General features: G+C 43.3%; 1 protein-coding gene across 1 annotated transcript in view; it reads right to left on the bottom strand.

Moving 5' to 3' along the window:
* LOC118943876 (inactive heparanase-2) overlaps positions 1-26,418 on the bottom strand; it is a 110,431-nt gene that overhangs the window by 50,262 nt on the left and 33,751 nt on the right. The window contains exon 4 of the mRNA XM_036960382.2: positions 1,457-1,630. Coding sequence (XP_036816277.1) covers positions 1,457-1,630 — 174 coding nt within the window. The remainder of the gene's footprint in view (positions 1-1,456; positions 1,631-26,418) is intronic.

The following is a 26,418-nucleotide window of genomic DNA, read 5'->3' as shown; positions in this document are numbered from 1 at the left end:
CCTCCATAAGTGAACAGTAGAAACTTTTCCACACCATAACGTCACAGACCCCCTCTAGCTCAGTCTGCTGCTAAACACAACTTGGGCAGTACTGACATTTTTATGTTGTCCTTGAATGGAACCCTATGTACACAGTAATACAGAAAGACACAGAGTGTGTCAATTCTAACGCTGTCCAACACAAGCACTGTTAAAGAAGACACCCAGAGTGTTGTGGAGAGAGAGTGTGAGAGTGTAAGAGTGTGTGTGTGTGTGAGAGAGAGAGAGAGAGAGAGAGAGAGAGAGAGAGAGAGAGAAAGAGAGTGAGGCAATGTCCAACATATGTTTCTCTCAGTGCCCAGTAAGTGAGTGTTAACTAAATTGTCATTATTGTAATGCTGCTGGAGGGAGGACTTGCCAGGAGAATGGGCCAAGATAACAGGGAGGTCCCCCACCTCCCTATTTCTATCCCTCTCTTTCTCTCTCTCTCCATCTGTGTTGATGGTCTCCACCAGAAGGAGGCTCAATTTCCCTCCAAAATAAAAACACAGACCCATATAGTTCCCCCCTGCTGGCCATACTGTTTGTGTCTGTCATATTGGCAGGTGTTCTCAGGTCAACGATGCACCACTGAGCAAGTAATCAGCTGTTACCTTCTCCTTTTTAAAACCACTCCATACTTGAGCATCCCGAAATACCCCCCACCCTCCTCTCTCTCTCTCTCTCCTCTCTCTCTCTCTCCCCCCCCCCCCTCTCTCTCGCTCTCTCTCCTCTCTCTCTCTACGCTCTTTCCCTCTACACTCTCTCTCTCTACTCTTTCTTCACTCTCTGAATGGCTTCTGTTCAATCATGACTTATTTTTCAAAATAAGCCCTGGTGCACCAATTGTAAATGTCATGTTAGACCTACAGCATGTTCTCTGCCAACTTAAGTCAAAAACGTATTCCTAGGATAATACTTTGGTTTGGTTACTGTGCCTGTGAAAATAAAAATGTCAGTGTAGAATGGATAAATACATATATATTTTTTTATGAACAATACTGCTACACTCATAAAGGTGTTAGAAGTGGTTTCATAAAGGTGTTAGAAATGGTTTCATAAAGGTGTTAGAAATGGTTTCATAAAGGTGTTATGAAATCCTTTCTAAAGGTGTTAGAAATAGTTTCATAAAGCTGTTAGAAATGGTTTCATAAAGGTGTTAGAAATGGTTTCATAAAGGTGTTAGAAATAGTTTCATAAAGGTGTTAGAAATAGTTTCATAAAGGTGTTAGAAATGGTTTCATAAAGGTGTTAGAAATAGTTTCATAAAGGTGTTAGAAATTGTTTCATAAAGGTGTTAGAAATGGTTTCATAAAGGTGTTCGGGATAAGTTGTGTATACACTTCAAGTACAGTGTTACCTAATGTTTTATAATTCTACTGTATTAAATAGCATAAATTATATAATGTATAGTATATAATGTTGTATAGATACTGACCGTTGCCCAGTTCCCAGGAAATGTTGTATTTCTTCCCGGCGCTGTATTTGAGGAGGCTGAGTGCTGAGGAGGAGTTCCAGGAGGAGTCAGGGTTTCTCTGCTGGGCGTTGAGCCCCAGGACCAGATGCAGACCAGCACACTCGGCAAAGTTGTACAGTTTGTCTAAAGACCTGGCTGGGAGCAAACCAGACGCAGTTGTAACTTTGTTTCTTTTCAAAATATTTGAGGTAACTGTCAATCAAATTGTGGCCGGGCTAACTTTATTACAAATAATTATTTATAAACATTGAAAACAGATATGGGACATTTCTTTTCCAGTATGCTAGGTAAAACTAGCTAGAAAAACTGTGCCCTGTCTAACATCTGGACCTAACCCCTCCTACTATAGGATCAGTGGTGGTGGGAACTCCACATTAGATGGCTAGATTCATTTTTGACTGTGGGAATATATGTAGCTACAAACCTATCACAGATTTAATGATTTATCGAAACTAAGTGATCCCCGACTCTTTCTGAAAAACACCTGTTCCTAGTTTTAACCTTTAACCTCTTTAATCTGAGCCTGACTCATCATCTAAACTCTACAGTACTACAGTTCACTTTACCTAACCCCGTCAATCTGAGCCTGACTCATCATCTAAACTCTACAGTACTACAGTCCACCTTACCTAACCCCGTCAATCTGAGCCTGACTCATCATCTAAACTCTACAGTACTACAGTCCACCTTACCTAACCCCGTCAATCTGAGCCTGACTCATCATCTAAACTCTACAGTACTACAGTCCACCTTACCTAACCCCGTCAATCTGAGCCTGACTCATCATCTAAACTCTACAGTACTACAGTCCACCTTACCTAACCCCGTCAATCTGAGCCTGACTCATCATCTAAACTCTACAGTACTACAGTCCACCTTACCTAACCCCGTCAATCTGAGCCTGACTCATCATCTAAACTCTACAGTACTACAGTCCACCTTACCTAACCCCGTCAATCTGAGCCTGACTCATCATCTAAACTCTACAGTACTACAGTCCACCTTACCTTTGTTTCATTTATGTTTACTAAGTGATAATTTAATTGGATGATAATTCCAACCATACATAAAACCAGGCCTATACAACGCCCAGGGGAGGGCTTGAGGGTGTGTGTGTGTGTGTGTGTGTGTGTGTGTGTGTGTGTGTGTGTGTGTGTGTGTGTGTGTGTGTGTGTGTGTGTGTGTGTGTGTGTGTGGGGTGACGTGTCCTGATGGATATCCCAGCCTGCTGATGAAGACCAGGTGAAGGGCATAGCTGAACGGCAGCCTGCTGAGCAGATATGACAATAAAATAAATCATGAGTGAAAAGTCCAGAAAGAAACTTTCTCTAAAGATATGTATGAACTTGATATGGTTCAAGAGGCTGTGTTTTATATGTGTAAAATGACATAGGTCTGTCCACACATGGTGAAGTAATGCCCTTGACATGTGAAATGTCAGTGTGTGTGTGCGTGTGAAGTCCCTAAAGGGGTCTCATCGTTTCTCCCTCCTAGGTCCAGATCCAGAAAGACTGATTTATATTCTCATTAGAGTCCCCTGCCGAGATGGAGTCTTTGAAGCACACACACGCAACACACACACACACAATGCACCCTACATAGGGAGCTGTTATGTCACACTTTATACCATTTATACAGTATGACATTCGTTTATAGATGATTTGTGAAGCATTTCTATTGTGATTAAGAAGACTTTATGTATACTATGTAAAGCCTTAATAAGTTGTATTTTGTTTAAAGTGGGACCAAGTTTAACAATCAATAATCAATCCAGACTTATTGAGATAAATGGTACATTAGAGATTAAGCAGCCAGGGTCTCTGGAAACCAGCAGCTATTGTTTCTGGAAACCTCTGATGTTACTCCCTAAAGGATTTCAGTAGTTCCTGCGAGTGTTTCATCATTTTGCAGACACACACATACACACGCACATGCACATGCACAAACACACAAAAACACACATACTACAGCTCTGAGCGCTGCTCATATTCCCCAGACTATCCCTGCTAAAAGCATTATTCCAAATATCAATCCAGGACTTGGCGAGAACTGATGTAAGGAATTCTCTCTCTGTCAATATAATTTGTCAACATATGACAGCTCAATGCTTTGTTAAGGCTAGCACATTTATCAGCTTCTAAAGATTCAAATTCAGAACCCAAGCCCTGAATTAAACGATACAATATGGGGGATGAATAATGCAGCCATTTTGTCAATGCAGCAACTTCAGATAACAATGACCTCTAGCTGTCACACAGATGTATATGTCGTGCTTTTTACATATCATTTAGTTAGCCATGTGAATCTATTCTATTATATTACACTGTGTTTCTATTCAATTATATTCCATTGTGTTTCCATTCAATTATATTATATTATATTCTATTGTGCTTCTATTCAATTATATTATGTTATATTCCATTGTGTTTCCATTCAATTATATTATATTATATTCCATTGTGCTTCTATTCAAATCAAATCAAATTTATTTATATAGCCCTTCGTACATCAGCTGATATCTCAAAGTGCTGTAGAGAAACCCAGCCTAAAACCCCAAACAGCAAGCAATGCAGGTGTAGAAGCACGGTGGCTAGGAAAAACTCCCTAGAAAGGCCAAAACCTAGGAAGAAACCTAGAGAGGAACCAGGCTCTGAGGGGTGGCCAGTCCTCTTCTGGCTGTGCCGGGTGGAGATTATAACAGAACATGGCCAAGATGTTCAAATGTTCATAAATGACCAGCATGGTCGAATAATAATAAGGCAGAACAGTTGAAACTGGCCACTATTCAATTATATTATATTATATTCCATTGTGTTTCTATTCAATTATATTTTGTACAGTAAGTAGTATGCTAAATGACTGAAGTAAATGCAACCCCAAAAGCCGAAGCCACAGACCCAGTTTGTGCTGTGCTGGTGACACTGTCTGGGATTTATTTAGAATTCAAGGCACACTTAAACAGCATGGCTACCACAGCATTCTGCAGCGATACGCCATCCCATCTGGTTTGCGCTTAGTGGGACTATAATTTGTTTTTCAACAGGACAATGACCCAACACACCTCCAGGCTGTGTAAGGGATATTTGACCAAGAAGGAGAGTAATGGAGTGCTGCATCAGATGACCTGGCCTCCACAATCACCCAACCTCAACCCAACTGAGATGGTTTGGGATTAGTTGGACCGCAGAGTCAAGGAAAAGCAATCAACAAGTGCTCAGCATATGTGGGAACTCCTTAAAGACTGTTGGAAAAGCAAATTGAGAGAATGCCAAGAGTGTGAAAGGCTGTCATCAAGGCAAAGGGTGGCTACTTTGAAGAATCTCAAATATAAAATATATTTGGATTTTTTTAACACTGTTTTGGTTACTACATGATTCCATATGTGTTATAGTTTTGATGTCTTCACTATTATTCTACAATGTAGACGTTGTAAAAATAAAGAAAAATCCTTGAATGAGTGGGTGTGTCCAAACTTTTGATTGGTACTGTATACAAAGGTATGTGGACACCTCATCAAATTAGTGAATTTGTCTATTTCAGCCACTATTTCAGCCAGGTGTATAAAATTAAGCACACATCCATGCAATCTTCATAGACAAACATTGACAGTAGAATGGCCTTACTGAAGAGCTCAGTGACTTTCAACGTGGCACCGTTATAGGATTCCACCTGTCTAACAAGTCAGTTAATCAAATTGTTTATTTATTTTAATTTGTAACATTATTTAACTAGGCAAGTCAGTTAAGAGCAAATTCGTATTTACAATGACAGCCTAGGAGCAGTGGGTTAACTGCCTTGTTCAGGGGCAGAACGACAGATTTTTACCTTGTCAGCTCGGGGATTCGATCTAGCAACCTTTCGGTTACTGGCCCAAAACTCTAACTACTAGGATAGTGCCCTTATGCCCTGCTAGAGCTTCTCCGGTCAACTGTAAGTGCTGTTATTGTGAAGTGGAAACATCTAGGAGCAACAACGGCTCAGCTGCGAAGTGGTAGGCCACACTAGCTCACAGAACGGGACCGCCGAGTGCTGAACTGCTTAGCGTGTAAAAATAATTTGTCCTTAGTTGCAACACGCACTATCGAGTTCCAAACTACCTCTGGTAGCAACGTCAGCACAATAACTTTTTGTTGGGCGCTTCATGAAATGGGTTTTCATGGCCGAGCAGCCGCACACAAGCCTAAGATCAACATGCACAATGCCAAGCGTCAGCTGAGGTGGTGTAAAGCTTGGCATTGTGCATGTTGATCTTAGGCTTGTGTGCGGCTGCTCGGCCATAAAAACCTATTGGACCCTGGAGCAGTGGAAGCGCTTTTTCTGGAGTGATGAATCACACTTCACCATCTGGTAGTCCACGGATGAATCTGGGTTTGGCGGATGCCAGGAGGACACTACCTGCCCCAACGCGTGTTGCCAATTGTTAAGTTTGGTTGAGGAGGAATAATGGTCTAGGGCTGTTTTTCATGGTTCGGGCTAGGCCCCTTAATTCCAGGGAAGGGAAATCTTAACGCTACAGTCAACAATGACATTCTAGATGATTCTGCGCTTCTACCTTTGTAGCAACAGTTTCTGGGAGGCCCTTTCCTGTTTCAGCATGACAATGCACCCGTGCGTGCACAAAGCGAGGTCCATACAGAAATGGTTGGTCAAGATCAGCGTGGAAGAGCTTGACTGTCCTGCACAGAGCCCTGACCTCAACACCTTTGGAGTTAATTGAAACGCTGACTGTGAGCCATGCCTAATCACTCAACATCAATGCCCGACCTCACCAATGCTCTTGTGGCTGAACGATTTTGCAAGTCCCCCGCAGCAATGTTCCTACATCTAGTGGAAAGCCTTCCCAGAAGAGCAAAGGCTGTTAAAGCAGCAAAGCGGAGGACCAAATCCATATTAATGCCCATGATTTTGGAACGAGCAGCTGTCAACATACTTTTGGTGGATGTAGTATAGCAGCACCATGGAGTACAGAGGTCTGGAGCATCGTCTGGTGCCATGCCTCAATTCTAAAGTTATACACACACACACACACACACACACACACACACACACACACACACACACACACACACACACACACACACACACACACACACACACACACACACACACACACACACACACACACACACACACACACACACACACACTGTCTTGAGTGAGTGCCTAGCTAGTCTGCAATTCCTCTATTCTGGCAGCCATAGCTACTACAAGGAGTATAGAGATTATCCCAAACAAGAGAAATTGAACCTGAAAAATGTGTTGTGTCATTAGAATGGACTAAAGGCGCTGCATGCTTTCCAGCCAAAACAGTTCGGAAGAGTTTGTGCATATATTATGACGACATTTTGTGACGTTTTTGTTAGTTTTCGACTTCGGTAGGGTTTTTTCAGCTGCTCGGGCACACAACATTTTTTTCTGGAGGCAAGCCGTAGTCGGTAGCTGAAGTATGTGCCCCTTCGTTGTTGATTGATCAATAAAGTCTTTGTTGTCATTCAACGAGAGATTACTCGATTTCGTGCGAATGTTGTCATTGAATAATACTGCACCAAACACGACTCCTTCTTTGCACGACTCCTCGGCAAAAAAACGTCAAAATGAATTATCTTAGATTAAATTTGACTACTTCTTGCTTTTCAAGCGAAGGTCATTTTAAGGCACTATGCAAGCACACCAGCTTAGTTCGCCTAGGCGCCAGTCGAACTGAAGCCTTTAACTCTCACTGTTCAATAGTAGCTTGGCCAGAGAAGCCCAGTAATAGTGGAGACATGTCTCCAGTTTACGGCATGGTTCAGTGATTAAGCATTGTAATGATTTAGTAGTTGGAGATGTGTCAATGAAACCAGGGACATAAAAACAACATAAATGTCTGCCGTTCTCTTTCTACAGTTAAAGTGATACTTGCAAAACTACCTGATTTACAACAGTATGCAAACAATGTGAAACTGCAATCCACACTTTCGGTTTGTTTGTTGAGCTCTTGCCTCTTTTCTACCTATCTAACATACAATACAATGTGTTATTTACACAGTCATGTAATAGTGGAATAGGGTTATTGGACCAGATGAGTTTGAACTAAACTATAGGAGTGGTGACGTTGTCTTGGACAGGAGACCTCTTGTATTTACCACCTGTTCAATAGCTGCTACAGTCACCACACACACACACACACACACACACACACACACACACACACACACACACACACACACACACACACACACACACACACACACACACTTCACACACACACACACACACACACACACACACACACACACACACACACACACTTCACACACACACACACACACACACACACACACACACACACACACACACACACACACACACACACTTCATAACAGCCTAAATGCACCAATTACAACAGCTACAGTGTATTCGGAAAGTATTCAGACTGTTTACACATTTTGCTATGTTATAGGCTCATTCTAAAATGTATTTAATAGTTCCCCCCCTCATCAATCTACACACAATACCCCATAATGAAAAGCAAAAAAAAGGTTTTTAGACATTTTTGCAAATGTATCATTTTTTTAAATGAAATATTACATTTGCATCAGTATTCAGACCCTTTACTCAGCACTTTGTTGAAGCACCTTTGGCAACGATTGCAGCCTCAAGTCTTCTTGGGTATGACGCTACAAGCCTGGCACACCTGTATTTGGTGAGTTCCTCCCATTCTTCTCTGCAGATCCTCTCAAACTTGGATGGGGAGTGTCGCTGCACAGCTATTTTCAGGTCGCTCCAAAGATGTTCGATCGGGTTCTAGTCCGGGCTTTGGCTGGGCCACTCAAGGACATTCAGAGACTTGTCCCGAAGCTACTCCTGCATTGTCTTGGCTTTGTGCTTAGGGTTGTTGTCCTGTTGGAAGGTGAACCTTCACCCCAGTCTGAGGTCCTGAGCGCTCTGGACCAGGTTTTCATTAAGGACCTCTCTATACTTTGCTCCGTTCTTTGCCTTGATCCTGACTAGTTTCCCAGTCCCTACTGTTGAAAAACATCCCCACAGCATGATGCTGCCACCACCATGTTTCACCGTAGGGATGGTGCCAGGTTTCCTCCAGACATGACGCTTGGCATTCAGGCCAAATAGTTCAATCTTGGTTTCATCAGACCAGCAAATCTTGTTTCTCATGGTCTGAGAGTCTTTTGGTGCCTTTTGGTAAACTCCAAGCAGGCTGTCATGTGCATTTGACTGAGGAGTGGCTTCCATCTGGCCACTCTACCATAAAGGCCTGATTGGTGGAGTGCTGAAGAAAGGGTTGTCCTTCTGGAAGGTTCTCCCATCTCCACAGATAAACGCTGGAACTCTTTCAGTGTGACCATTGGGTTCTTGGTCACCTCCCTGACCAAGGCCCTTCTCCCCGATTACTTAGTTTGGCCAGGTGGACAGCTCTAGGAAGAGTCTTGGTGGTTCCAAACTTCTTCCAATTAAGAATGATGGAGGCCACTGTGTTCTTGTGGACCTTAAATGCTGCAGGCATGTTTTGGTACCCTTCCCCAGGTCTGTGCCTCGACACAATCCTGTCTCGGAGCTCTACGGACAATTCCTTTGACCTCATGGCTTGGTTTTTGCTCTGGCATGCACTGTCAACTGTGGGACCTTCTATAGGCAGGTATGTGCCTTTCCAAATCATGTTCAATCAATTGAATTTACCACAGGTGGACTCCAATCAAGTTGTAGAAACATCTCAAGGATGATCAATGGAAACATGATGCACCTGAGTTCAATTTCGAGTCTCATAGCAAAGGGTCTGAACACTTACATAAATAGGGCATTTCTGTTGTTTTTTAAATACATTTGCAAACATAAAAAACTATTTTCACATGTCATTATGGGCTATTGTTTGTTGATTGATGAGGACATTATTTTATTTAATACATTTTAAAATAAGGCTGTAAAGTAACAAAATGTGGAAAAAGTCAAGAACTCTGAATACTTTCCTAATGCACAGTATGCAGCAAAAACAGGGCATTCAGCAAGGATTCTCTCTCTCTCTCTCTCTCTCTCTCTCTCTCTCTCTCTCTCTCTCTTTCTCTCTCTCTCTCTCTCTCTCTCTCTCTCTCTCTCTCTCTATCATACACCCTCTTTCACCATCACAAACATACTGTGCAGGCTCTTTCTTACTCTCTGTCTCCCTCTCTCTTTCGAATCCTGCTGGTCATTCTATCGCTCCCTCTCTCTCTCCTCCCCCATGAAAAGTCATCAGACTGAGTTTTGTCTGTTCTCTGTGTGCCTCTGTTTCTTATTTCATCCAGAAACACAGTGATTTCCCACCAGGCAAACATGTCAAGCTGGATGTTCTGACCCCCCAAAAAATACACACACGTGCACACACGCGAGCACACATATACACACACAGCCTTGAGCAGAGGGTTCTGGTTCATTTTAAGCCCAGATCAAACCTCAGCCCTTGAGGAACCGCTGCAGACAGGAGAGACGACTGTTTAGAGAAATTAATTGGAAACATTTTTTTACATTTCTTTATGATTTCAATATGACTTTCCAAAGCCTGGATTTTGCAGCCAAATTATGTTAGAGGAATAATGTGTGTTGTGTTGTGTTGTGTGTGTGCGTATGTGTGTGTGTGTGTGTGCGTATGTTGATGCTAGTTGGTTACAGCTGACTGGGGAAAAGACAGGCATTCTTAAACTTCAATATGGTTGAACATTATCCCGCAAAAAGAGGTTGGAGAGAAAACAGTGACCATTACATGAATAAATTATTTAATTATTTCACACAAATTCACTCACTATTGCGCACACACATACACCAATTCCAACAGTAGCTTACAATAACTGCAGCCTGCCAGAGCAAATAAGAATAGTGGGGAAAGCAAAGACCTCTGACGAGCTATCAAACATCCAAAGTATCAATACAGGACTATGCTCAAATCCTACTATGCTCTGACAATCGACAGATGTGGAAGGGCTTGCAAACCATCATGGATTACAAAGAGAAACCCAGCCGCGAGCTGCACAATGATGAGAGCTTACCAGATGAGCTTAATGCCTTTTATGCTCACTTTGAGGCAAGCAACACTGAACCATGAATGAGAGCACCAGCTGTTGTGACAAACACTCTCCAAAGCCAATGTGAGTGAGACCTTTAAACAGGTTAACATTCTCAAGGCTGCGGTGCCAGACAGAATACCAGGACATATACTCAGAGCATGTTCTGATCAACTAGCAAGTGTCTTCACTGACATTTTCAACCAATCCCTGACCAGGTCTGTAATACCAACTTGTTTCAAGTAGACAGAAATAATCCCCGAACCCAAGAAGTATATCGCCCCGTAGCACTTTATAGCCATGAAATGCTTTGAAAGGCTGGTCACGGCTTACATCAACACTATCATCCCAGACACCCTGGACCTACTTCAATTCGCATACCGCACCAACAGATCCAAAGATGATGCAATCTCTATTGCACTTCACCCACCTGGACAAAAGGAATACTTATGTAAGAATAATGTTCATTGTTTACAGCACAGCATTCAATGCCATAGTCCCCTCCAAGTTCATCATCAAGCTCAGGACCCTGGGACTGATCAACTCCCTCTGCAACTGGTTCCTGGTGGGCACCCCCAGGTGGTGAGGGCAACAACACATCCTCCACGCTGACTATCAACACGGGGGAACCACAGGGGTGTGTGCTTTGTCCCTTCCTGTACTTTCTGTTCACCCACAACTGCGTGGCTGCGCACAACTCCAACACCTGATGACACAACGGTGGTAGGACTGATAACAGATGACAACGAGCCAGCCTATAGGGAGGAAGTCAGAGACCTAGCAGTGTGGTGCCAGGACTACAACCTCTCCCTCGACATCAACAAGACAAAGGATCTGATGGTGGACTACAGGAAACGGAGGGGCGAGCACGCCCCCATCCACATCGATGGGACTGTAGTGGAGCGGGTCGAGAGCTTCAAGTTCCTCAGTGTCCACATTACTAAGGGATTAACAGACACAACCACAAAGTTGTGAAGAGGGCACGACAGCACCTCTTCCCCCTCAGGAGGCTGAAAAGGGGCCCTCAGATCCTCAAAAAGTTCTACAGCTTCACCATTGAGAGCATCTTGAGTGACTGAATCACTGCTTGGTACGTCAACCGCAAGGCACCAGGCCTGAAGACGCCACAGAGGATGATGAAAACTCAAATTGCTGAAATAAGTCAATAAGTCAATGAACGGCATAGCTGCCTAAATTACCTTGTACCCATGCACATCGACTCGGTACTGATACTCCCTATATATAACCATGTTATTTTTACTCTTTGGTGTTATTCATTATTCACTGTGTATTAATTCCTCGTGCCACTATTTCTAGATATTTATGTTTTATCTTTAACTCTCCATTGTTGGTAAAGGACCTGTAAGTAAGCATTTCACTCTTAGTCTATACCTGTTGTTTACGAAGCATGTGACAAATAACATTTGATTGGATTGATTTGACAGATGCTCTAAGTCATCAGTTAGCTATATGTGTCAAAATAAAACCTATTATGGATGACCTTGCCAAGTCCGAACGGTTACCGCACTCAGTACATAAAGCTGAAGTCCTTTCTGTTTGTGAGGAAAGGTATTGCAGTAAAAGACCTTGCAGCTGACCTGAGCCACGAAATTCAATAAGGATCCATTAAAGACAGAACCTAGAGTTTTCCATCTATCAACAACTTAATACTAATGTTGACATCTCACTCTACTTACATTTATCTCAACATCTGTCACTACCACACAGGTAGGCCTTTCCAATGGAATCACTCTGCTATTTATTGTACAGACTCTCTGTGGTCTTCAAACCTGGTAGGTCAAACCACTTGTGTATTTTGGATAAAAGAATGTAAGCTACGTGGGCACCTGTTTTCAATTCAGTCAAGCCAGACAGAGCTGTGTGTTTGTTTCCATGTCTGTGGATTTGCTTCAAGTAGACTAGTGTGTGGCCTCTTCCTCCGTTTCTGGTGTGTGCGTGTGTGCGTGTGTGTGTGTGTGTGTGTGTGTGTGTGTGTGTGTGTGTGTGTGTGTGTGTGTGTGTGTGTGTGTGTGTGTGTGTGTGTGTGTGTGTGTGTGTGTGTGTGTGTGTTGGGCAGTGACATGTTAACATCTGAGATGAAGACACTTCCACACACGTTTATGTACACAAATCAGTCATCCACTGAGGCCAGCTTGTCTCAGGCCGAGGACTGCCCAGTGTGTGTGTGTGTGTGTGTGTGTGTGTGTGTGCATGTGTGTGAGTACACCTGAAGGTACTAATGACCTTGCTCTTTTTGTCTGGGACAGAAACAAACATGTATCGAACATATTCTCTCATGAGAAAAACAAAGTGTTCCTTTGTTGTTGGTTGCTCAACATCAGGCTAGGCGTTGGGTCTATCTGTCTATGTGTGAAGAAGCCAATATCATGACATTACAAAGATGATCTTAAAATGTTGCATTTGTCTGAAATTTGTCCTCAAAGACCAGATGATATGGCATTATTTTTTTATTCAACCGTTTTAACTACAGCGTTGATCACTACACTGGGGTGTCTGGCAACATCAGTAACAGTCAGACTAAAAGAAAAAATAGCGATTGTGGCAAATGAAAGGGTCCCAAGTCCATAGTGTTTCGGGAGATGCAGGTAGTCATTGTCTATGTGGTAGTCCTTGGTCTCAGGATTTGCAGGAGTTTAACTGTATGTAAAAAGGAGATGATTTCCTGGCTTGACTAAGTCTACTCATGGACTAAAAAACTGCTTGATGGAGAAATTCCTGCTGAAAGTAGACCATAATCACACAGTGGAATTTACACATCACAACCTGGGACACCAGGGGCTAGAGTCAGAGGTGACAGTGAGATGACCACACCTGACAGTTTTACTAACACAAATTAGTCACACTGACGCCTTCAAAGAGCCTCCTCTTAAAGCCTCAAACACTTATCCGATTATCTCTAGCCCCTAACAAACACCTCTCTCCCACTATACACATGTCTGTGATTGCTCAGTAATTGTAAAGGAGCAGTCAAGGAGAGGTCCAGCAGGAGAATCACCCAGAGGCTTTTTACACCAGAGCATCAAAGAGTTTCACCTGAAAACCTCCATATAATGCCTGAAGCTCAGGAAAACAGCAGAAACAAAAAACAACAAACACATACAGTGCCTTCAGAATGTATTCAGGCACCTTGATTTTCTCCACATTTTTTACGTTGCAGCCTTATTTGAAACAGAAATATCATATTTACATAAGTATTCACACCTCTTGCTATGAGACTGGAAATGTAGCTCAGGTGCATCATGTTTCCATTGATCATCCGTGAGATGTTTCTACAACTTTATTGGAGTCCACCTGTGGTAAATTCAATTGATTGGACATGATTTGGAAAGGCACACACCTATCTGTATAAGGTCCCACAGTTGACAATGTATGTCAGAGCAAAAACTAAGCCATGAGGTCAAAGGAATTGTCTCGAAGCCTGCAGCTTTTAAGGTCCACAAGAACACAGTGGCCTCAATCATTCTTAAATGGAAGAAGTTTGGAACCACCAAGACTCTTCCTAGAGCTGGCTGCCCGGCCAAACTGAGCAATCGGGGGAGGAAGGCCATGGTCAGGGAGGTGACCAAGCACTAGAGTTCCTCTGTGGAGATGGGAGAATGTTCCATAAGGACAACCCTCTCTGCAGCACTCCACCAATCAGGCCTTTATAGTAATGACCAGACGGAAGCCACTCCTCAGTAAAAGGCAAATGACAGCCTGCTTGGAGTTTGTCAAAAGGCAGCTAAAGACTCTCAGACCATGATAAATAAGATTATCTTGCCTGATGAAACCAAGATTGAACTCTTTGGCCTGAATGGCAAGCGTCTGGAGGAAACCTGGCACCATCCTTATGGTGAAGGATGGTGGGGGCAGCATCATGCTGTGGGGATATTTTTCAGTGGCAGGGACTGGGAGACTAGTCAGGATTGAGGGAAAAATGAACGGAACAAAGTATAAAGAGATCCTTGATGAAAACCTGCTCCAGAGCGCTTACGGCCTCAGACTGGGGTGAAGGTTCTCATTCCATCAGGAAAATGACCCTAAGCTCACAGCCAAGACAACGCAGGAGTGGCTTCGGGACAAGTCTCTGAATGTCCTTGAGTGGCCCAGCCAGAGCCTGGACTTGAACCCGATCAAACATCTCTGGAGAGACCTGAAAATAACTGTGCATCAACCCTCCTCATCCAACCTGACAGAGGTTGAGAGGATCTGCAGACAGGAATGGGCGGAACTCCCCAAATACAGGTGTGCCAAGCTTGTAGCGTCATACCCAAGAAGAGAAGAGGCTTCAATCGCTGCCAAAGGTGTTTCAAAAGTACTGAGTAAACGGTTAGAATATTTATGTAAATGTAATATTTCCGTTTATATTTGTATTACATTTGCAAAAACATAATGGGGGTCATGATGAGGGTATTGTGTGTAGATTGATGAGGGGGGAAAGCTATTTAATACATTTTAGAATTAGTTGTAACAAAATGTTTTAGTCTCTCACATAACAAAATGTGGAAAAAGTCAAGGGATCTGTATACTTTTCGAATGCACTGTATAACTGAAAAACACCAAAACTCAGTAAAACCGTGAAAACATAGCAAACCACCCCCAAACTAGGTCATGCAAAACACACAATTAAATCCTCTAAAAGTCTAAGCCATTGTGTGTGTGGGGGGGTTCTACTAAGCAAACATATGGAATTGGTTTGAGATGGTCATACCACGGATAATTTAGCTATTTGATATTGAATTTTAGGTACGCATTAAATAACACATTCATAAATGGCCAAAAAGACAGTGAAAAACGTAATTTATTAGGATCCCCATTAGCCGCTGCAAAATCCTCAGCTTCTCTTCCTGGTATCCACATGAAACATGACATAATTCATAGTACAGAACATTATTAGTCAAGGACTGAACTACATGAATTAAAAATGTCACACATCTGTACCTACCTACCTACCTACCTACCTACCTACCTACCTACCTACCTACTGTTGTGTCTTTGGCTATACCGGATTAAGTGATATGACATGCTATTCTATAAAATCATTTATCCGTAATTAATATTACCTGATTGAGCTAATCATGTAAATGTAATTAACTAGAGAGTCGGGCACCACAAAATAATATTTATAGAGCTGTTGTCTTCCGAATAAACTCTTAAAGACCTAGTAATATTTTACATCAATAGCAGTCAATATTAATCGTCATCTTAATTCAGTCTCATCTGAAAGTTGTAAATCTGCACAAACCCTGGCTAACAATTTGAATCAGCAATACAAAATTGGGTTTAATCATTTATTTACTAAATACCTAACTAATCACACAGAATTACACATACACATGATTAAATCATAACTTGATTACAAATTACGTCATAAAGGAAAACGTCCCTAGCGGGCGGAACAGATATGACTGACTTTTGAACACAAAAGAAAAGGGGCTGGGTTTGAGTGAAGGAGCGGGAAAACTGAGGAACAAAGGCCAAAGCTTTGTTATCGTAAATACAGTGTCTGATGCATTCTAAATTACAACCCATTTGGAAAAGGAAAATGCAATAAATATTTTCTCTGAGCAGCGCTTCGGTAGGTTGGTGGTAGATGGAAGGTCGTGTTGCCCAACCGAGTCCTTTGAAGAATGTCTCTAATGGTCAATTGGATACGTGGTAGTAACGTCCTTGTGTGATAGACGGGATACTCTGTCTGTTCCTTCCTAACCCTCGTTTGTATCTGCTGTTGCGGCTAGGAGGTTTCACTTCTGTAGTGATTAAGAGTTTAAAGTTCATACCATTCGCAACCAAAGCTCACGCTGATGTTGGCTTCATTCTGTAGTTATTATCTGAACCATTCTGACATCGGAGCGTCGTCCTACATCCTCGGAACAGGAAGTTATATTGTCGTCAAGGGTTTATATAGGAAGGGAGAGGAGGGCGTGTTTGAAAAGTTTTATAGCCCATGTCCCTTCACAGGGGCGGGCCACTGATTGAGCAGAGCCCTATCTCATGAAAACCCAAATCTCACATTTTAGAAGCTAAAATCACATTTCATCCCATCACAAATAATTTCATATCCAAACATTTAAATTGAACAACAATTCCATGTGAATCCGATAACTCTAATGTGTAGCCTTTCCACTGTAGAGTTTATGTCATCTTATCATTGATGAGAATGTCTCAGATGACAACCGAACTGACATCATATTCATTAAGTACCACCGCATATGTTAAATTGGTCGGATTACCAGAATATTGTTCATTCCCCCCCGCCCCCCACCTTCTGATATTCCCAGAATCTCTATGTTAACCAAGGGTTTGCAAATGTAACATCAGTAGGGTAGAGAGAGGAAAAAGGGGGGAAGAGGTATTTATGACTGTCATAAACCTACCCCCAGGCCAACATCATGACACTACCTACCTAGGGGGATACCTAGTCAGTTGTACAACTAAATGCCTTCAACTGAAATGTGTCTTCCGTATTTAACCCAATCCCTCTGAATCAGAGAGGTGTGGGTGGCTGCCTAAATACACAAACGGACGCTACTGACGCTTTCATGAGAAGACCGTTTTCGGGATGTCTCATGGTCTGACAAACACCACTGTAGCTCAGTCATCTTTCACCGCAAATGAGGAAGGCCAATATAGGTGGATGTGGTTGATTGAGACGCAGCTCATGCCAAGAACATATCTCTCACTTAAACTGGCGGATTTTGATGGGGATTTGTTGTATTATGTTACTTTGATTGATGCACGAATGCGTCAATAGACTCTTAAAGGTAAAGCAAACAAAACACAGGCACAAAACCACCAAGCAATAATTTTGCCATTCAGCACATGTTATATTCCCACATTCTATTTCCAGTCCAGAGATGAGAATGGGTCTTTGACCAATGTATGATAGGACTAGCAGACTGCATAGATACATAGCAGACCCCCTAACCAAACATACACACACACACACACACGATGACCAGGAATAATAACTGTAATCACCATAATTGGACCTTTGTTATTCCTAATCTATATCAATGACCTTGCTGCTGTGTCTTCTACTGTACTTCCCATTCTGATGATAGCAATTTGATCACAGAAGTATTTTGATTCACGGATTAATGAAAACAAGTCAGGCACGGGCAAATTTTCTGAATGGTTCCGGAAGAACAAATTATCCTTAAATGTAAAAAAATCTTTATTGTATTCACTAGTAAGAATAATAAATATTGTTAAAAAAAGAGCCAGAATCTCAATTGGTGGAAATGAAACGGAACAAATGACATCCACCAGATTCCTCTGAGTTTTAATTGATGAAACGTTATCCTAGAAAGACCACATTCAATTTGTCTGAAGCAGTGATGAAATCTGTTGGTATCATCAGAAAGATTAGTGCTTTGGTTCATCAGGCTTGCTTCCTAACTCTATACTATAGCTTAACTTAACAATATCTAATTTACTGTAATATTGACTGGGCCAGTACATATGCCTCCTACCTACATAAATGACTCATCATACAAAATACTTTTACAAGACTAGCCACCTCCTCTATTTACCTGGCGCCATTTGCATGTTTGTTAAAGAAACTCTATATATTGTCTATTTACAACACTAATGTACGCCAATTATGCACTTTGATCTACAAGTCCTCATACCTCCCAGACATTTTACATAAACCCTTCAATGGATTCTTCCATGTTAATTCTGAAATCCATCTATATAACACAAGACACTGTGATAACCTTTACCCTCCCAACTGCCACACCTCTCATAGTAAATTCTCTATCAGGTACAGAGGTACCATACTCTACATCAATGTCCATCAATAACTTCAAGCAAACACTGGGGGTCAGCCTGATGAACCAAACCACTCAGTAATCTCCTCCATGAAGACTGGGGGTCAGCCTGATGAACCAAATTACTCAGTAATCTCCTCTATGAAGACTGGGGGTCAGCCTGATGAACCAAACTACTCAGTAATCTCCTCCATATAGCCTAACTCTCACACACTCACATGCACACACACATTTAAACAAAACAAATGTATATATATTTTTTCATGATTACTGATTAATTAATTTATACATTTATAATTATTAGGTTTTGTTATCTATTTTAACAATCCTATGTTATTTTTGTACTTATGCAATGTATATAGTTTTTTGTGGTGTCATTTTCATATAAGCCTTTGGGCTTCCAACTACACATGCCCACCGTAAAAAAAGAAGATTCATATATATATATAGTCATATATATATATACATATATATATATATATACAGTGAGTCAAAAAAGTATTTGATCCCCTGCTGATTTTGTACATTTGCCCAAATGATCAGTCTATAATTTTAATGGTAGGTTTATTATTTGAACAGTGAGAGACAGAATAACAACAACAAAAATCCAGAAAACCGAATGTCAATTTTCTCATAAATTTGCATTTTAATAAGGGAAATAAGTATTTGACCCCCTCTCAATCAGAACGATTTCTGGCTCCAAGGTGTCTTTTATACCGGTAACGAGCTGAGATTAGGAGCACACTCTTAAAGGGAGTGCTCCTAATCTCAGTTTGTTACCTGTATAAAAGACACCTGTCCACAGAAGCAATCAATCAATCAGATTCCAAACTCTCCACCATGGCCAAGACCAAAGAGCTCTCCAAGGACATCAGGGACAAGATTGTAGACCTACACAAGGCTGGAATGGGCTACAAGACCATCGCCAAGCAACTTGGTGAGAAGGTGACAACAGTTGGTGCGATTATTCACAAATGGAAGAAACACAAAAGAACTGTCAATCTCCCTCGGCCTGGGGCTCACCTTGTGGAGTTGCAATGATCATGAGAACGGTGAGGAATCAGCCCAGAACTACATGGGAGGATCTTGTCAATGATCTCAAGGCAGCTGGCACCATAGTCACCAAGAAAACAATTGGTAACACACTACGCCATGAAGGACTGAAATCCTGCAGCGCCCGCAAGGTCCCCCTGCTCAAGAAAGCACATATACAGTGGGGCAAAAAACATTTAGTCAGCCACCAATTGTGCAAGTTCTCCCACTTAAAATATGAGAGAGGCCTGTAATTTTCATCATAGGTACACTTCAACTATGACAGACAAAATGAGAAAAAAAATCCAGAAAATCACATTGTAGGATTTTTAATGAATTTATTTGCAAATTATGGTGGAAAAAAAGTATTTGGTCACCTACAAACAAGCAAGATTTCTGGCTCTCAGACCTGTAACTTCTTCTTTAAGAGGCTCCTCTGTCCTCCACTCGTTACCTGTATTAATGGCACCTGTTTGAACTTGTTATCAGTATAAAAGACACCTGTCCACAACCTCAAACAGTCACACTCCAAACTCCACTATGGCCAAGACCAAAGAGCTGTCAAAGGACACCAGAAACAAAATTGTAGACCTGCACCAGGCTGGGAAGACTGAATCTGCAATAGGTAAGCAGCTTAGTTTGAAGAAATCAACTGTGGGAGCAATTATTAGGAAATGGAAGACATACAAGACCACTGATAATCTCCCTCGATCTGGGGCTCCACGCAAGATCTGACCCTGTGGGGTCAAAAATCCCAGAACCACACGGGGGGACCTAGTGAATGACCTGTAGAGAGTTGGGACCAAATTAACAAAGCCTACCATCAGTAATACACTATGCCGCCAGGGACTCAAATCCTGCAGTGCCAGACGTGTCCCCCTGCTTAAGCCAGTACATGTCCAGGCCCGTCTGAAGTTTGCTAGAGAGCATTTGGATGATCCAGAAGAAGATTGGGAGAATGTCATATGGTCAGATGAAACCAAAATATAACTTTTTGGTAAAAACTCAACTCGTTGTGTTTGGAGGTCAAAGAATGCTGAGTTGCATCCAAAGAACACCATACCTACTGTGAAGCATGGGGGTGGAAACATCATGCTTTGGGGCTGTTTTTCTGCAAAGGGACCAGGACGACTGATCCATGTAAAGGAAAGAATGAATGGGGCCATGTATCGTGAGATTTTGAGTGAAAATCTCCTTCCATCAGCAAGGGCATTGAAGATGAAACGTGGCTGGGTCTTTCAGCATGACAATGATCCCAAACACACCGCCCGGGCAACGAAGGAGTGGCTTCGTAAGAAGCATTTCAAGGTCCTGGAGTGGCCTAGCCAGTCTCCAGATCTCAACCCCCTAGAAAATCTTTGGAGGGAGTTGAAAGTCCGTGTTGCCCAGCAACAGACCCAAAACATCACTGCTCTAGAGGAGATCTGCATGGAGGAATGGGCCAAAATACCAGCAACAGTGTGTGAAAACCTTGTGAAGACTTACAGAAAACGTTTGACCTCTGCCATTGCCAACAAAGGGTATATAACAAAGTATTGAGATAAACTTTTGTTATTGACCAAATACTTATTTTCCACCATAATTTGCAAATAAATTCATAAAAAATCCTACAATGTGATTTTCTGGATTTTTTTCCCTCATTTTGTCTGTCATAGTTGAAGTGTACCTATGATGAAAATTACAGGCTTCTCTCATCTTTTTAAGTGGGAGAACTTGCACAATTGTTGGCTGACTAAATACTTTTTTGCCCCACTGTACATGCCCGTCTGAAGTTTGCCAATGGACATGTGAATGATTCAGAGGACAACTGAGTGAAAGTGTTGTGGTCAGATGAGACCAAAATGGAGCTCTTTGGCATCAACTCAACTCGTTGTGTTTGGAGGAGGAGGGGGAATGCTGCCTATGACCCCAAGAACACCATCCCCACCGTCAAACATGGAGGTGGAAACATTATGCTTTGGGGGTGTTTTCTGCTAAGGGGACAGGACAACTTCACCGCATCAAAGGGACGATGGACGGGGCCATGTACCGTCAAATCTAGGGTGAGAACCTCCTTCCCTCAGCCAGAGCATTGAAAATGGGTCGTGGACGGGTATTCCAGCATGACAATGACCCAAAACACACGGCCAAGGCAAAAAAGGAGTGGCTCAAGAAGAAGCACATTTAGGTCCTGGAGTGGCCTAGCCAGTCTCCAGACCTTAATCCCATAGAAAATCTGCGAGGGAGCTGAAGGTTCGAGTTGCCAAACGTCAGCCTAGAAACCTAAATGACTTGGAGAAGATCTGCAAAGAGGAGTGGGACAAAATCCCTCCTGAGATGTGTGCAAACCTGGTGGCCAACTACAAGAAAGTCTGACCTCTGTGATTGCCAACAAAGGTTTTGCCACCAAGTACTAAGTCACGTTTTGCAGAGGGGTCAAATACTTATTTCCCTCATTAAAATGCAAATCAATGTATACAATTTTTGACATGAGTTTTTCTGGATTTTTGTTGTTGTTATTCTGTCTCTCACTGTTCAAATAAACCTACCATTCAAATTATAGACGGATCATTTCTTTGTCAGTGGGCAAACGTACAAAATCAGCAGGGGATCAAATACTTTTTTCCCTCACTGTATGTATCGTTGTCTATCACTTGTTTTCTTTGGAGCAAATAGATAAAACTAAAGAAACAAATAATCTCCCACTCAAGAGAAATATCCACAGTCATTATTTTAGCTTCTGTAAATTCAAGCTTATTACCAGAGAAAAGTTAAGGGTTGGAGGGTTAGCAAAGCAACATTCGCATTTCAGATATTTAATCAGTAATTATTGTTTAGTAACGTGTGAGGATCGCTGCCATAGTGTTACACAATCACCTCCAGTCCAAAACTTCTCAAGGTCCCTACACACAGTGCAGTACAGATGGAGAGAGAAACATCCCGCCAACTCATTGGCCAATAACTACAGGGGGTGGCGCGCCTTGGCCAATCACAGGTCATGATATTCATCAGTATCGTTTGGGTTTCCATTGCAACCCTTTATGACAAGGCCGTGAACAGAGCTGGGTTGGCCTGGCGACCCATATTTCTACCAGATGTTTTCTGAGAAAAAGAAGAGAAGAGGGGATTTTTTCCAAACATTCACCTCCTCAAAAAATACCTTCCCAAGATGCTGGCCATCCAAACATCAGTCTAATGTTCTAGTGCTCCTGCTGAGCTTGGCTAGGCTGAAAGGGCTCTGTCTCAGATTCCAGTCTGTCTCCCTCAGACAAGGCATGTCTGGATCCAGGGTCACTTCTAGGCACATTATTTGCATTTGCCAATCCGCTGTACACACAAAGAAATGGCACGCCTACAATATACAACAGTATACTTCTATAACCTGATTTTACCTTGCAAACAGTTGACAAAAACATTCCCTTTTGTACCTTGGTCATAAATCTGGAAAAAAATAGATCGAAAAAACAGAAGTTCAACACAGATTTATGTGTTCTCTTCTGATATGATGGATGAGTCTACAGTATACTAGGTAGTAGACCTTTAGCATTGGGCTTAACTCTTTTGGACTTTGTTTTCTTTTACTTAGAATGCAGTATTGGCAGACTGCTGTTTGGTGTTACAGGTCCTGGCCTGGTTCTATCCTGCAGGTGGTTGTTCTGGGGCTAAAATGGTTCAAGGAGGCTGGTGGTTATGGAGCTAATGGAGGTCAGAAGGAAGAGAGCTTCACAAATAGCTGAACTCAGGCAGCCAAGCTGGGGCAGCCAAGATCTCAACAATACTTTAGCAAGGACCAGATAAGCCAATAATGATATGGTAATTCTGACAATTTTATTCAAAGCAACTTACAGTTAACTCATACAGTTTATTCAGCCTAAATATTGGCCTCATGTAGGCTGCCCACATTGGGTCAATGCATTTTTGCTCATTGGTTCCAAATGGGCCCCCAAAGTGGAACCAGCCCATCTCAGCCCAACATGGTCCAACCCACACCAAGCCCAACACATGCCAGCCCACACCAAACCCAACATGGGCCAGCCCACACCAAGCCCAACACATGCCAGCCCACACCAAACCCAACACGGGCCAGCCCACACCAAGCCCAACACGGTCCAGCCCACACCAAGCCCAACACATGCCAGCCCACACCAAACCCAACACGGTCCAGCCCACACCAAGTCCAACACATGCCAGCCCACACCAAACCCGGCACAGGCCAGCCCACACCAAGCCCAACACATGCCAGCCCACACCAGCCCAACACAGTTCAGCCCACACCAGCCCAACAGGGGCCAGCCCACACCAGCCCAACATGGGCCAGCCCACACCAGCCCAACATGGGCCAGCCCACATCAGCCCAACATGGGCCAACCCACACCAGTCCAAAATGGGCCAAACCGCACCAGCCCAACACGGGAAAGCATACACCAGCCCAACACAGTCTAGACCACAACAAGCACACATCAGGCCAACACGGGCCAGCCCACACCAAGCCCAACAACCGCTTGGTGTGGGCTAGCTTGTGCTGGGCTTGGTGTCAGCTAGCCTGTGCTGAGCTTGTTGTGGGCTGGCCCATTTTGGGCTTGGTGTAGGCTAGCCCGTGTTGGGCTGGTATATCCCAGAAAACACACCCACAATGGCACAAAGTGGGACAAATACAGCCTAAAATACTGGCCACATGTAGGCTGCCCAAATTGGGCCAATGCATCTTTGCTCATCGGCTCCACATTGGCCCATAAAGTAGAGCCAGCCCACATCAGTCCAACACGGGCCAGCCCACACCAAGCTCAACACGGGCCAGCCCACACCAAGCCCAACATGGGCTAGCCCACACCAAGCCCAACACAGGCCAGCCCACATCAGCCCAACACGGAGCTGCCCACACCAAGCCCAACACGGCCAGCCCACACCAAGCCCAACACGGGCCAGCCCACATCAGCCCAACACAGGCAAGCCCACACCAACCCAACACGGGCCAGCCCACACCAGACCAACACGGGAAAGCCTGCACCAGTCCAACACAGGCCAGCCCACATCAGCCCAACATGGAGCTGCCCACACCAAGCTCAACACGGTCCAGCCCACACCAAGCCCAACACGGGCCAGCCCACACCAGCCCAACACAGTCTAGACCACGCCAAGCACATATCAGCTCAACAAGGGCCAGCCCACACCAAACCCAACACGGTTCAGCCCACACCAAGCCCAACACAGTCTAGACCACAACAAGCACACATCAGGCCAACACGGGCCAACCCACACTATGCCCAACATGGGCTAGCCCACCGCTTGGTGTGGGCTAGCTTGTGCTGGGCTTGGTGTCAGTAGCCCGTGCTGAGCTTGGTGTGGGCTGGCCCATTTTGGGCTTGGTGTAGGCTAGCCCGTGTTGGGCTGGTTTATCCCAGAAAACACACCCACAATGGCACAAAGTGGGCCCAATACAGCCTAAAATACTGGCCACATGTAGGCTGCCCAAATTGGGCCAATGCATCTTTACTCATCGGCTCCACATTGGCCCCTACAGTGGAGCTAGCCCACATCAGCCCAACATGGGCCAGCCCACACCAAGCCCAACACGGGCCAGCCCACACCAAGCCCAACACGGGCCAGCCCACACCAAGCCCAACACAGGCCAGCCCACACCAAGCCCAACACGGGCCAGCCACATCAGCCCAACACGGAGCTGTACATCACAGCTGGGACTGAGAGACTGAAAAACAGCTTCTATCTCAAGACCACCTAAATAGCCATCTCTAGCACAGAGAGGCAGCTGCCTACATACACAGACTTGAAATCATTGGCCACTTTAATGAATAGAACCCACTTTTAATAATGTCACTTTAATAATGTTTGAATATCTTGCATTACTAATTCTCACATGTTGTAACGCAGTGGTTCCCAAACTTTTTATAGTCCCGTACCCCTTCAAAGTTCAACCTCCAGCTGCATACCCCCTCTAGCACGGGGGTCAGCAAACTCTCAAATGTTGTTTTTTGCCATCATTGTAAGCCTGCCACACACACACTATACGATACATTTATTTAACATAAAAATGAGTGTGAGTTTTCGTCACAACCCGGCTCGTGGGAAGTGACAAAGAGCTCTTATAGGACCAGGCACAAATAGTAATATAGTAATAATCAATAATTTTGCTCTTTATTTAACCATCTTACATATAAAACTTTATTTGTTCATCAAAAATTGTGAATAACTCACCGCAGGTTAATGAGAAGAGTGTGCTTGAAAAGATGCACATAACTCCGCAATGTTGGGTTGTATTGGAGAAAGTCTCAGTCTTAAATAATTTTCCACACACAGTCTGTGCCTGTATTTAGTTTTCATGCTAGTGAGGGCCGAGAATCTACTCTCACAATGGTACGTGGTTGCAAAGGGTATCAGTGTCTCAGTGTGATTTGCCAAGGCAGGATACTCTGAGCTCAGCCCAATCCAGAAATCTGGCAGTGGCTTCTGATTAAATTCAATTTTCACAGAACCGCTTGTTGCAATATTGTTCCGCACATTGAATCTGGTTGCGGAGTGTCTCTGTAATCCTAGATTCAGATCATTCAGGCGAGAAAAAACATCACCCAGATAGGCCAGTCGTGTGAGTAACTCGTCATCATGCAAGCGGTCAGACAAGTGAAAATTATGGTCAGTAATGAAAACTTTATGCTCGTCTCTCAATTTAAAAAAACATGTCAATACTTTGCCCCTTAATAACCATAACACTTCTGCATGTTGTTAAAGCGTTACATGGTCGCTGCCCACATCATTGCATAATGCAGAAAATGCACAAGAGTTCAGGGGCCTTGCTTTAACAAAGTTAAGATAACAAAACCATTTTCACTGTAGTGTCCAAAACGTCTTTCAAGCTGTCAGGCATTCCCTTGGCAGCATCCTCTCGGTGGATGCTGCAGTGTACCCAAATGGCTTCGGGAGAAACTGCTTGCACGCGCGTTACCACTCCACTATGTCTCCCTGTCATGACTTTGCGCCATCAGTACAGATACCAACACACCAAAGTCCATTTGATGTCACAAAGCTGTCCAGTACTTTAAAATATCCTCTCCTGTTGTTCTGGTTTCCAGTGATTTGCAGAAGAGGATGT

The sequence above is a fragment of the Oncorhynchus mykiss genome, chromosome 23, assembly GCF_057628025.1.
Source record: "Oncorhynchus mykiss isolate SJ-2025 chromosome 23, ASM5762802v1, whole genome shotgun sequence".
In the NCBI taxonomy this organism is placed as follows: Eukaryota; Metazoa; Chordata; class Actinopteri; order Salmoniformes; family Salmonidae; genus Oncorhynchus; species Oncorhynchus mykiss.
Note: the sequence above shows the minus strand (reverse complement) of the source record. Positions and strands in the feature narration are given on the sequence as shown.